This window comes from Apostichopus japonicus, chromosome 2 (genome assembly GCF_037975245.1).
Source record: "Apostichopus japonicus isolate 1M-3 chromosome 2, ASM3797524v1, whole genome shotgun sequence".
Classification (NCBI taxonomy): Eukaryota; Metazoa; Echinodermata; class Holothuroidea; order Aspidochirotida; family Stichopodidae; genus Apostichopus; species Apostichopus japonicus.
Window position 1 is genome coordinate 112109 of NC_092562.1, and position 12137 is coordinate 124245.

General features: G+C 38.1%; 1 protein-coding gene across 2 annotated transcripts in view; it reads right to left on the reverse strand.

Annotated features, from left to right (window-relative positions):
* The window catches only part of LOC139973145 (nuclear pore complex protein Nup155-like), a 50987-nt gene that overhangs the window by 22954 nt on the left and 15896 nt on the right, over positions 1-12137 (reverse strand). For both annotated transcript variants that reach the window (XM_071979621.1, XM_071979611.1), the window contains exons 14-24: positions 11923-12088; positions 10507-10714; positions 7316-7385; positions 4676-4782; positions 4353-4465; positions 3794-3927; positions 3462-3521; positions 2985-3116; positions 2512-2589; positions 2186-2246; positions 1463-1598 (exon numbers count right to left, since the gene is read on the reverse strand). In XM_071979621.1, the coding sequence (XP_071835722.1) occupies positions 1463-1598; positions 2186-2246; positions 2512-2589; positions 2985-3116; positions 3462-3521; positions 3794-3927; positions 4353-4465; positions 4676-4782; positions 7316-7385; positions 10507-10714; positions 11923-12088 (1265 nt within the window). The remainder of the gene's footprint in view (positions 1-1462; positions 1599-2185; positions 2247-2511; positions 2590-2984; positions 3117-3461; positions 3522-3793; positions 3928-4352; positions 4466-4675; positions 4783-7315; positions 7386-10506; positions 10715-11922; positions 12089-12137) is intronic.

The following is a 12137-nucleotide window of genomic DNA, read 5'->3' on the forward strand; positions in this document are numbered from 1 at the left end:
ACTTTTAGTGCAGTAATGTCATTGCATTTTATAAGTCACTAGCCTGTAGCTGTTTGATGTACAGGGTACTCTGATGTACTCAATATATGTTAATGGTACCCGGGCTACTCATCTGTACTCAATAGATTAGACTGACAGAATTTGTGGATTATGATCTTAACTCCATTGATAAAGGGTAGATATGTGTGGTAATGAAGTATACTCAATAGATAAGGTTACCAGCTGAATCAAAATGAGATAATAGAGATTGTCCCCACAGACCAGAAGTACCAGCTGTGCGAATCTGCAGAACACAAAAGATTACATCCTTAGCAGCCTGGCTGCGATATATGCTGCAGCCCCCTCAGCATTCTATGTTTGACACGGTTCCTACCACTGACAGCGACTACTGTGATTAATAGAGATTATATCTGCAGACCAGTAGTTAGAACTGTACAACTGCATATATCACAAAAGATGACATCCTAAGCAGCCTGGCGGAGATATACGCTGCAGCCCCCTCAGCATTCTACGTTTGACACGGTTTCCTACCACTGGCAGCGACTACTGTGATTAACAGAGATTATATCTGCAGACCAGCAGTCAGAACTGTACAACTGCATATATCACAAAAGATGACATCCTAAGCAGCCTGGCGGAGATATACGCTGCAGCCCCCTCAGCATTCTATGTTTGACACGGTTTCCTACCACTGGCAGCGACTACTGTGATTAATAGAGATTATCTCTACAGACCAGCAGTTAGAACTGTACAACTGCATATCACAAGAGATTACATCCGTAGCAGCCTGACTGGGATATATGCTGCAGCCCCCTCAGATACTACGTTTGACACGGTTTCCTACCACTGGCAGCGACTACTGTGATTAATAGAGATTACATCTGCAGACCAGCACTCAGAACTGTACAACTGCATATATCAAAAAAAAATTACATCCTTAGCAGCCTGGCGGAGATATACGCTGCAGCCCCCTCAGCATTCTATGTTTGACACGGTTTCCTACCACTGGCAGCGACTACTGTGATTAATAGAGATTATCTCTACAGACCAGCAGTTAGAACTGTACAACTGCATATCACAAGAGATTACATCCTTAGCAGCCTGACTGGGATATATGCTGCAGCCCCCTCAGATACTACGTTTGACACGGTTTCCTACCACTGGCAGCGACTACTGTGATTAATAGAGATTATATCTGCAGACCAGCACTCAGAACTGTACAACTGCATATATCAAAAAAAAATTACATCCTTAGCAGCCTGGCTGAGATACACGCTGCAGCCCCCTCAGGATACTACGTTTGACACGGTTTCCTACCACTGACAGCAACTACTGTACTTAGCAGATAATACTATTACCGTGTGGGGGCAGTAGACCTTGCAGTGAATGGCAAACTCTACTGTGCTAACAGTGTGTATGGTAAAACATATGGCTGAGCAGAGAATATCTCATAGACATGTACCTAGCAGAGAATGCCTGCATCCCTTGGTGGTCGGACGGGGGTTTCCCATTCTTGTAATAATGGAGGGCAAGGTTTGATGGATCCTGCTTGACAGCTGCGGCCAGACACAGATCGACGACGCCGTCGTAGAACCGAGCTGTTCGAAACAAATCAGACAGATAGGGAAGAGAGTCAAGCTTACGAACGAATGTTTAAATAGGTTTTCAGGCAAGAACAATGGAAGGATTTCAGTACGAGGAAAAATAATGATGTACACCAGCCTTTGTCTGCATACTCTTGAGTCCGACTTGTTAATATCATATTAAATACTATAAATGAAACATCCATTTACTGTCCTGATTAACCTAATCTAATTACTTCTTGATATAACCAGACACGCTGAGAGTCCTACGTTATCTACGTTACAAAGATTGCTAAAATAACTTCAACCCAGCCAGTATGAATAGCTATATCAGCTATGAAAATGGACTGGGAGGTGGTTTGGGGGGAGGACATGAGGGGGAGGGGGAGGAGATGAGGGTGAGGCCTGACGCGGCTTGCTTGTAAGCACTTTGCTTCTTGGCACTCCTGTACTCCCAATGTTATTATAAATTGTTCTACCAACTTGTGGATGCTTCCTTATGTGGGCTATAACCTGTTTGTGATAACCTTTTTGGAAACTCTACAACATTCATTTGAAATAAACAGTTTTACATGGTGTTACCATCATTCCGACTAACCTACCTTGGTGAAACTCCTGACATATTGCTGGTAGATTCAATTGTTGGTTTACTTGCTTGAAAAGCTGTTGAAAGAAATAAGAAGTGACCGATTCTGTGTACTACTGATGTTTATGATTGCAAATTTCATTGTCAAATATGTACTTAATATTCATACTTAATATAACATACTTTTGTTTATGCTTTGTAATTGTGAAATCACAGAGGGCATTTCTAAATTGATTCACAGGAACCAAACAACAATCATAATATCACACATCTTCAAAAGTCAAAGAGATTATAACGAATTCGGAACAAAAGAGGTTGAAACAAACATGTACGAGTCCCTACCTCTTGTGCTTCCTGTAACATCTCTTCTTTGTTAGATCTTGTCTCCGCACTCATGGCAGCTTGTAATAACTCAGTAGCCTTTAGCAAAACAAGGAAACACAAAGAAAGAATAAAAGGGGGGTAAAGAGTTTGACACAAATGAGGGAGATAACAAACCCAACAGCAAAACATATCCTTCAATTAAAACCAGATTTATTATCACACATATCTCATTGCATCTCATACATAACGAACATAAAGGAACTAAATAATACGATACAAAAAAAACAAATATAGTACAAAACAAAAACAACTACAAAGAAAGAAATTTATACAAAATAAACAAGCAAGTTCTTGAGAGAACTACAATCCCCTGCACAGGACACATTTACAATATGTTACAAGCAAACATTACTTAGTCCTTTAATGCAATATGAAGAGTTCCGTAACCCTTGATAGCGGTTGCTATGGGAACATCCATTATTTCCTCTTACCTTTGTTGCTATGGCATCATCCCTACTGTATAGAGAAGGACAGAGATCCCTCAGCTTTGAGCTTATAGCATCAGTGGTACTGTTATCGCCGATGTATCGATTGATCAGGGCATTGATCATAATGTTGCAAGTCTATTATCGAAAGGAAGCACATGATTAATGAAACAAGCACTCACGTTTTCTGCAAAGAGCTAAGTTCTTCTTCACCTATACATTCGTTACAAACCGTACTCCAGTAAGTGAGCTAAGAAAGCCGAGAAATATAATTACATTTCCTCTTTTTTTCAAATAAAACAAACACTGCTTGTTTTGCTGGACCAGACTTCACATTCACGCATTCATAGTAGAAATGCTACTACATGCAAATAAAGCTAACGACTGCGAGTGGAAAGATAAATACCAAACATGGGACAGACAGCTTACCGTCTGGACTATAAATCATCTACGATTAAACAAAAAAGTCAAATGGAAACTCACGTCTGCTCCATGCAGGACCAGGTCTCTCAGAGTCATTGCTCTAAGCTGATCTTGCAGCTCCTGAGAAGAAACAACAGGAGACATCTTTGTGAGTTTTTTATCGGTGATGCATTAAATGGGTCGTGATTCAAGTGAACCAACATGGCCAAAGAGAAACAACTTGAATACACTTTGTGAAGGTTTCCCGACAGAGAATGTGCTGACTATAATGTCTTGACAGTGACTGTGACTCCAACTCCAAGCAAATTTATGGGTACAGATCAAGAAAAATTATAGATAGAAAGCTTTAACATAAAATAATGTAAGATGATGATTAATTAAAGAAGAGCTACCCTGGGTAAGTTTGATGTCACCACATGAAACTGATGATAACAGAGTAACTGCAGCAGTGCTAGGCATTCACTTGTCCTAGAAATGAGATGGAATATTGCAACCAGGGCTTCTCTTTCCAATATTTCTGCTTCTTCTGAAGAGGGAAAGAAAAGGGACAAATGCAATTTGGAAGAGAAAAAAAAAATTTAAAAAATATGGACAAATGAGGAAGCTGCAATGTAAGATTTAAATGTAGCAAACAGACGTGCACAAGGGAATTCCAGTTGTGTTATTTGTGATGAGCACATTCTTTCCCATTGCTTTTATGAAAATAAGGATATTTCAGTGGAGAGAACAGTTTTCATAGTTCTCTTTTTATAAAGAGGTGGAAAGTACAACCCTTTATTGTGACAGCGATGGTAACATTTCTTAGTGACACCAAATGGCAACCTGTCATAGTGACACCCAAATGACAACCTTTCTCTACCAGCCAGAACCACAAAGGTAACACAGAGAGATGATACATTGGAGGCCACATCGATAAAATAATGCATTTTTATAAAGCTTTGAAAAGTTCACCTTTCAATCTTTGATCTTGTTCCCTTTGCAGCTGAGAAGATGGCCGTCCTCCAAGAACAGAATCAGGTCTGGCGTAAGATGCCTGCACTATACCTGGTGTGGCCAGTTGGAAACTATCAACAACAACAAAATCAAACATAAAATACAATATATATAGCTGAAGATTAAGACTGGATGTGGTAAGAAGTTTTTGTTGTTTTAAATTCAATAAAAAAAAAATTATTTGAATTATGAGTATGAGTATGAAAGATGAAGTATTGAGTATGAAGAGTGATAAAACACTGCAATCTGACATAGATTATTATCCACACTGCATAGCTGACCTTTCAACGACTGCCGATAATTGAGAATGTTTCTCCATAAATGCCTTTAGTGCTTTAACTTCTTCCAAGACCCAACTGAGTTCACTTCTTTCAAAAGCCAGGTCAAGCTGTGGCCAAAAAAAAAAGAAGTTTAAAATAGTCGAGTAAAAATAGATGGGTTGTATATAAACAAGGCAAAAATATGTCATGGACTCTAGCATTAACCAGGAAAGGCCATGCTCCATTATTTAAAGGGAAAACAATTGAATTGCATTCAGATTCCTTGCACATGATGTGAAGGCTCCTACCCCTATTTTGTACGGAGCAGTTAAGTTCAACAATGGATGAAATAATATTTCAGAGGATTTGGGCAAGACATTCTAACCAGATGATTTACAAAGTGGTGCTTGATGCATTTCTATCAAGTTTGATTTTGCAGAAGTGTTCTGTCAATAATGCAGACTCTCTTGCAGTGGACAGAACAAAATAACCCAATATGTTGCTAGTGTCAAAACCTGGAGGGCAAAGACCAGACACGTGGAATTTATCTCAAGAACTAAAATATATGCAACCATCCACAGAGACATAAACTGTATCCGAGGCCCAGAGTGACTGAATTTGTGAAAGGTAAACGTAGATCTATGAAGGGCTTTGAGTGGACAACAGAAGAATGACTTATTAAGTACAGAATATTAAAGGGTAGTGTTTGCACAGGTTATCCGGGTACCCGGGTACCCGACCGACGCGATACTACCCGGTTTCTAATTTATTACCCGAATCCACGCAAAGTGTGATTGAAAAAATAAATTGGCAAATCGACGGTTAGGCAGATTCCCCATTGACTTAGTGTGGTGTTAGGCTACCATGTGGTCGAAGGCAACAGCAATAACGAAGGTACCCGCCCGACGCGATACTACCCGGAATCCTACGCAAAGTGTGATTTTTTTTTGCAAATCGATGGTTAGGCAGATTTCCCAATGACTTAGTGTGATGTTAGGCTACCATGATTGTGGTCGAAGGTAACAGCATTAACGAAAGTATTCCATGGATATCTTGTAACTGCGTCACAATTTCAGCGGTATTGGCTAGATTCCCCCATTGACTTAGTGTGGTGTTAGGCAACCATGTGGTCGAACGTAACAGCAACAATGAAAATTTCAATGGATATCTTATAACTGCGTCACAATTTCAGCGAATAAACAGATGGTTAGGCCTAGCTAGATTTCCCATTGACTTAGTGTGGTGTTAGGCTACCATGTGGAAGAAATTATTATTTATTCATTCGTTTATTTCACGGAAGGAAAGGCTGACAAGGAATTTTACGAGATGTTTGCGGATTATAGACGGGATAACTAAAAAAAAATAATCGCAAGTGGCTCTTTACTTATCGTTTATTCCAAATGCGATCAAATTGCGCGAATCGCGCAATCTCGCGGCTAATGCGAACCCTGGGCCTGCATAATAGATAGTAGTAGTAACAACTGTTTAAGAGCTAAATTGGAATAGTAATGTTAATTATATGCAGTTATTAACAAGTATAATGAAAGAAACAATAGCAAATAGAAATTATTGAGGAAGGTTTTATGCCTTATCTTACACCTACGTTTTTGAACATGAAAACATTGTCAGTAGAGAATATGATTCATTTATAATAGCATCCAATATGTCATTTCTTGAAAATCGTTATACACGAGGGTAAACAAATTTTTCCGGGTACCCGGATACCCGACGGGTAACGGCTCTCGGGTACCCAGGTCCCGATTTTTGGACCCGTGTAAACACTATTAATGGGACATACTATCTAAATTAAACTTGAAAATAATAAACATATAAGCAAACAGATACTCAATATACATTGAAAACTAAATGAAAACGTAAGCTTTAACACTTACGGATGACTGCCGTGGCAGTTTAAATGCAGGAGTTTAGGCCTGTTCAGACTTGAGCATTGCAAGCATAATGTAACCAGGGAGTTTTTATGGAACAACTCCCTGATGTAACAACAACAGTCTGTGATTGTGTGTGGGAGGGAGCCTATGGCCAAAGGTGCAGGAAAGTAAATGCCATTTTGAATGTTCTCTCACCTCTACCTATCATGTATGTTGGAATGTTACTAATGTTTACTAACAGGGAAGTCAATTTAATGTTGAAAGGCCAAGTTCGGTAATGGCAGCACTTACAGCTGTTAGTTTTAAACTGTATGTTCAAGAAAGTCTTAAAATAATGGGTGTGTTGCTGTGTGAGTGTAGAAGTGTGTATTATTCTCAGTATGATGTGAATACCAACTTCAGACGGGAACATAAGTGTTTGGTACATGGATATATCATGGACAGCCAAAGGAATCGGTACAAATTTTGGCAATGATTACAGTACAGTTTATATCACATGATAATTTAATGTTTTGACGTGTCCCAGCGTGTTGTCAGTGAGAAATAATGATGACTTTACATATCCCTGTCGTTTGTGTCTTTCAGCTACATTGATACTTCCTCACATCCCAACTATTCTCAGTCTGCTACCAGGACGAAACACTGATGAATTAACTTCTGTCTTTGCTGTTCACGAGAAACCTTTAGATATCTCTGTTTGTTGCCCGATTGATAATTTTAGCAAAACACCAAACCCAGGAGAGGAATGAGTTTAAGCACAGCATCTACTTGCCACTTTATGCTGTTGGGGTCCATAGCCTTGCATTACTACATCTAACGTCAGCTTGTTTTCCCACATAAATCTAAAAGAGAAAAAAAATTGGCAATGGTTGAATATAGCAACCATTTCAGCTTCTTCCTCTGTCACATATAATGACATTCAAACAGAGAAAATGGTGCAAAAATCAAATCCTTAACACAAGGCCAAGGAAATAAAGTTTTGCAAATCCAATCATTTCAAAACAAAAACACCCAAATTACTAATAGCAGTGGTGACATAATTGCAAACAAAACAAAGGCTGTTTCATTGAAGTTTGGGAGAGACAGATTTTCTCTCCAATGTTGTTGAAACAGACATATTGTTTAATGATGGATATTACTCAGTTTGACATGTTTTGGAAACTGTATAAAACCTGATAATAGTGATTAGGGAAATTATAGACCAATTTACAAAGAGCAAAGATAGTTTCGGATCTAACAGAATTTGTAATCAATGACCTTCATAATAACCAGGTATCAGATTCAAAATGCTTTTAAGTTCCAGGTTACTGCAGCTAGTGCTGCTATCCTACCCAGTTAATTTTTCTTAAAAAACCTAAAGGGATGACTTAAAGGTACAAAATTAATTTGGAGATATTATAGCATGTTATAAACAACTGTTATCTGTCAGATTGTCGGTTTTTACCACTTTGAACCTATAAACATCTGAGGTTCATCAATGAAAGTGACTGAACTACTAAATCTAGCATTAGGTCAGTTCCTCAGGTGTAACACAAAACTCAATTGGAACACCAGGACTTTTATGGCCTCTAATGACATGTTTACATTGTATTACAAAATATTTAATGGACAAATGACATTGAACGTTATCCAAGAGTGCTCCGTTGTTTACCAGACATTAATAGAACAACGTTCTGGTTGAGTTATTAGCAATTTATTAAACAATGGATTATCGTTAACAATTATGCCTGCACTGAGGTGCAAATGTCATTATCCATTTTAAACTTTAAAGAAGCTTTTAAGAAGCATTTAAAAAAGCAAACAGAAAATTTAGCAGTCTTAAAGTTGGATATCTTGAAAACTGGATGAGCTATATAAACATCAGTAGAACTCATTTTTTTCTTCTTTTTTACCTGGACTACGTAATAGGGCAGGTCCAAGCTATTTGCACCGTGACGTACGGGACATTTCAGAGACTTAAATGTGTCTAAAAGTTATAAGAAAATCTATTTTCCAGAAACTTTTCCAGGTTTTCATATTTGTTATTGCTGCTACTTTATTACAAACTCATGAAGATTTCCTACACTTGCTTTAATTAGGTCCCATCTCAATTAATATACAGTGTGACGTACGGGACCAGAGAATTTTGTGTTTTTTTTTTTACTAAAGAGCCCCTCTGAAATTAGGAGGGCAGTGATCAAGCTGTATAACTAGTGAATAGCCTAACCTTCCAAGGGCTAAGCTGTAACATAGAAAAAAATATGAAGCCATTCCAGTACAGTGATTACACAAATGAAAATTGTCCTGTGACGTATGGGACATGTGATGTACGGGACAATTTGTCCATATACAAATTGACTTAGAAAACTCATATGTTTATTCCTGAATATACCATAACAAGCTGATTTCTACATAAAAACATTAATTTGGATATGCCAGAACAATGTCATTGGTAATTTCATGCCATATTTTCTTCTTTCGGGGATACCGAAAAGAGCAGTGACTGTACTTCTGAGATCATTCCACTACATAAAACATGGAATGCGTAAAGTATTAACCTACTCTACACATACATCAAATACTCATAACATCAATTCTTGCTTTGTTAGACCACAAATGATTCAAGATGCAAAGTTTTGGTGCAAAACTGTTTTGGTATATATTGTACAACACTGTACTGTATCATACTCCCCACTATTGACCCTGAAGATGAAATATGATCCATCCCATTCAAAACATATCAAAATGTCCACAGTAACATCCACGTAATGTCCATCTATGAAACTAGTACCAAAGAAAACTCTATAGACCTACAGTAATACTGGTTATTGAACAAACTCATGAGTGATTGTCCTCTGCAAAAATTGGGCGGGCGAAACTCTACACTTGTAACTAAAAATCTCAATGTCTACCATCTAAGTTCAGGACACAAGAACACTGTTGCACAGTCATGATAGTCACACTTCACAATAGGCCTATGAAATGTTGAAATGCAAACTCCACATTCTTAAAGTCGTCCTCATTCAATGTCAATGTTGAATAGCATTGTAGATGATTCTGTATCCCACACACACACAATTGACTTCCTGATAGTTTATTTAAATAAGACCTGGGCTGTTGATGGTCATCAGTCAATAGTTTATTTGGGGCCATGATGTGCTCTTCAGGCAAGCAGGGATTATAAGTTGCAACTACTGCCTTTTAACAAAATAAATTTGTAAGCATTGGAAGGTTTCCAGTAGAGGCCCCCATGGGAGCCCATGTATGTTTATTATGTATAAAATACAGGGTTTCCCCACACTATGTCCCGTACGTCATATTTTGTCCTGTACGTCACATTTTTAAATTTGATAATTAGATATGCTGTGAATATTATTTAAATTTTTTTGGGATGGATTTTGTTGAGCAATGTTCTTAATGAGAACTTTATAAAATATCACAAAAAAAAAGATTGTTCCTCCATATCAAAACTTGAAAAAAGTGCTGAAAATTGTGACATACGGGACATCGGTGCAGTATTTAGACACTAGCTAATTAGCATATTTAATTGATGAACCCCCAAACATAATATGTCAAAATTATTGGAACGAAGGGTGTATCATGTCCCACATAACTTATATTCAATAAGTCCATGTTGTTGGCAGGGAAATAGGATTCCAAATGTCCCGTACGTCACACTGCAATTTGAATTCATGCAAATTAGCCGGCTGTAATTGTTGGAATAGGCAAAAAAATTCCCAAAAATTATGAAAATCTGAAACTTCAATAATTCAGATTTAACATGACACCAAATTTAGGGTGCTTCAGTAAAGTTTGAAATTTGGCTTTTAGGGATACAATAGCTTGGACCTGCCCCATATCAAGATGAATGTCACCCTTTAAAGAATGCCACAAAGCCTGCCAAGTTACTTTCACTGTCACTTTAATATCAATAATCATTTACAGGTGATGGTGATGAGGTCAAAGGTTACAAGCATAGCATACCTCACAATTCTGGCAAAGTACAAGGATAATCCCCTAAATCTACCAGAGTAGAGAACTGCGTCACTATCCTCTGGGAAGAACTGACCGTCGGGTCTCTGGCCGCCTGAGAAAGGGGTGGACGCCACTGTGGGTCTCATGCTATGAGAGAACGGGCCTGGGGAACCAACCATGGACGTGTGGCCTGGCCCAACAACAGGTGTTGTGCTGCCTGGAAGCCCCAAAGTGGAAAAATAAAGCAACTTAAAGATACTGTATACATGATATGGTAAGTTAAGTTGCGATGTAGAAAATGCATCTGGGATAAATTTATATCCACAACACAATAAACGCTTTACTTCTTTTCTTAGGTTTAGGTTTTTTTGCATGCCACTATATGCGTAAAACCATACAAATTTCACTCTTTGAACCACTCATAACGAATGGGTCCCAAAGACTTTTCGTAAAGGAATACAGCACAAGTAAAATAAAAGTGGCTTAAAAAATACCCCGAGGTATGAATATGAGTTAGAGTACAAGGCTCTAAGCACGAGTACGAGAGTGAAGTTATCTGTAAGATCTTATATTAACTATTGAAGAGTATGAATGATGAAACAAGTCCCCAAGGCAGATTACAGTGACTAACTAAGCTAGAACATGAGTACTCCCAGAGTACTCACTACAAATCTGGGGTCCCAATATTACACCTTAGACATCAACTGCTGATGAAATGTCCATAGAATTGACTGTTTCTGTAACTTAGCCATGAAATTATCTTGAAATCTACTATACAGATTCTGAATAGTTCCAAGATTGCATCATAAAGTCATCATAAGCCTATTTTAACTATATATCATTCTATCAAAGCAATCAGACATCCTTTTCTCTATCGTGCATAATGTGATTACTACATCAATTTCCTAGCACCACCTTTTAGAATCCTGCCCTAGCATTACAGATACCGAGGGAAGTAATTGACTCTTTGTGTATTCTACGACCACCTGGAGAAGATAACGGGGCTTACCGTTCAATTCGAGGGAGACACAAATGTGGGAATGAAAAAAAAAAAAATAGAAGGAATACTAGGACAGAAGAGCAGGAAATGAAATTTGACATTTCAGCAACATTTGCTCATGCTGGATAAAAACAAATATATGCGCTCCCAAATGAGGGGAATATTATTGTGAACTTACTATAAGTTAACCCTGACACTCATAACTGTTGACTATCATACCATGTACAGGCATGATAATTTCACAACAATTTGCTGCACTTTGAAATTACGTGTCGAAGAGCGGAACAGATATGGATATATCTTAACTAGGTATTTTGATGAAATCGTAGGAGCAAAAACTAAGACGGGAGACCAAACAAAAAATGAGAAATGAAAGAATAAAAATAAGATTGCCTGGACAGTCTCGATAATCAAAACTGACTTACCAAATGCCGGTCCTAAATTAGCAGCTGGTGTTTGATCAAGACCTAGCCGCAACCGCGCTTCTCCGCCAAAGGCAAAGAAAGCTTGGGAAGCCCACTCTGAGGTCTGAGCGTCAGTAGAATCTTGAGAACAGATCAGAATCAGACATGTAGCACAGGCTTGGTCATCCTTTAGAAGAACAAAAATAATCAAAATTACATCAATTTTCTGCGTCAAT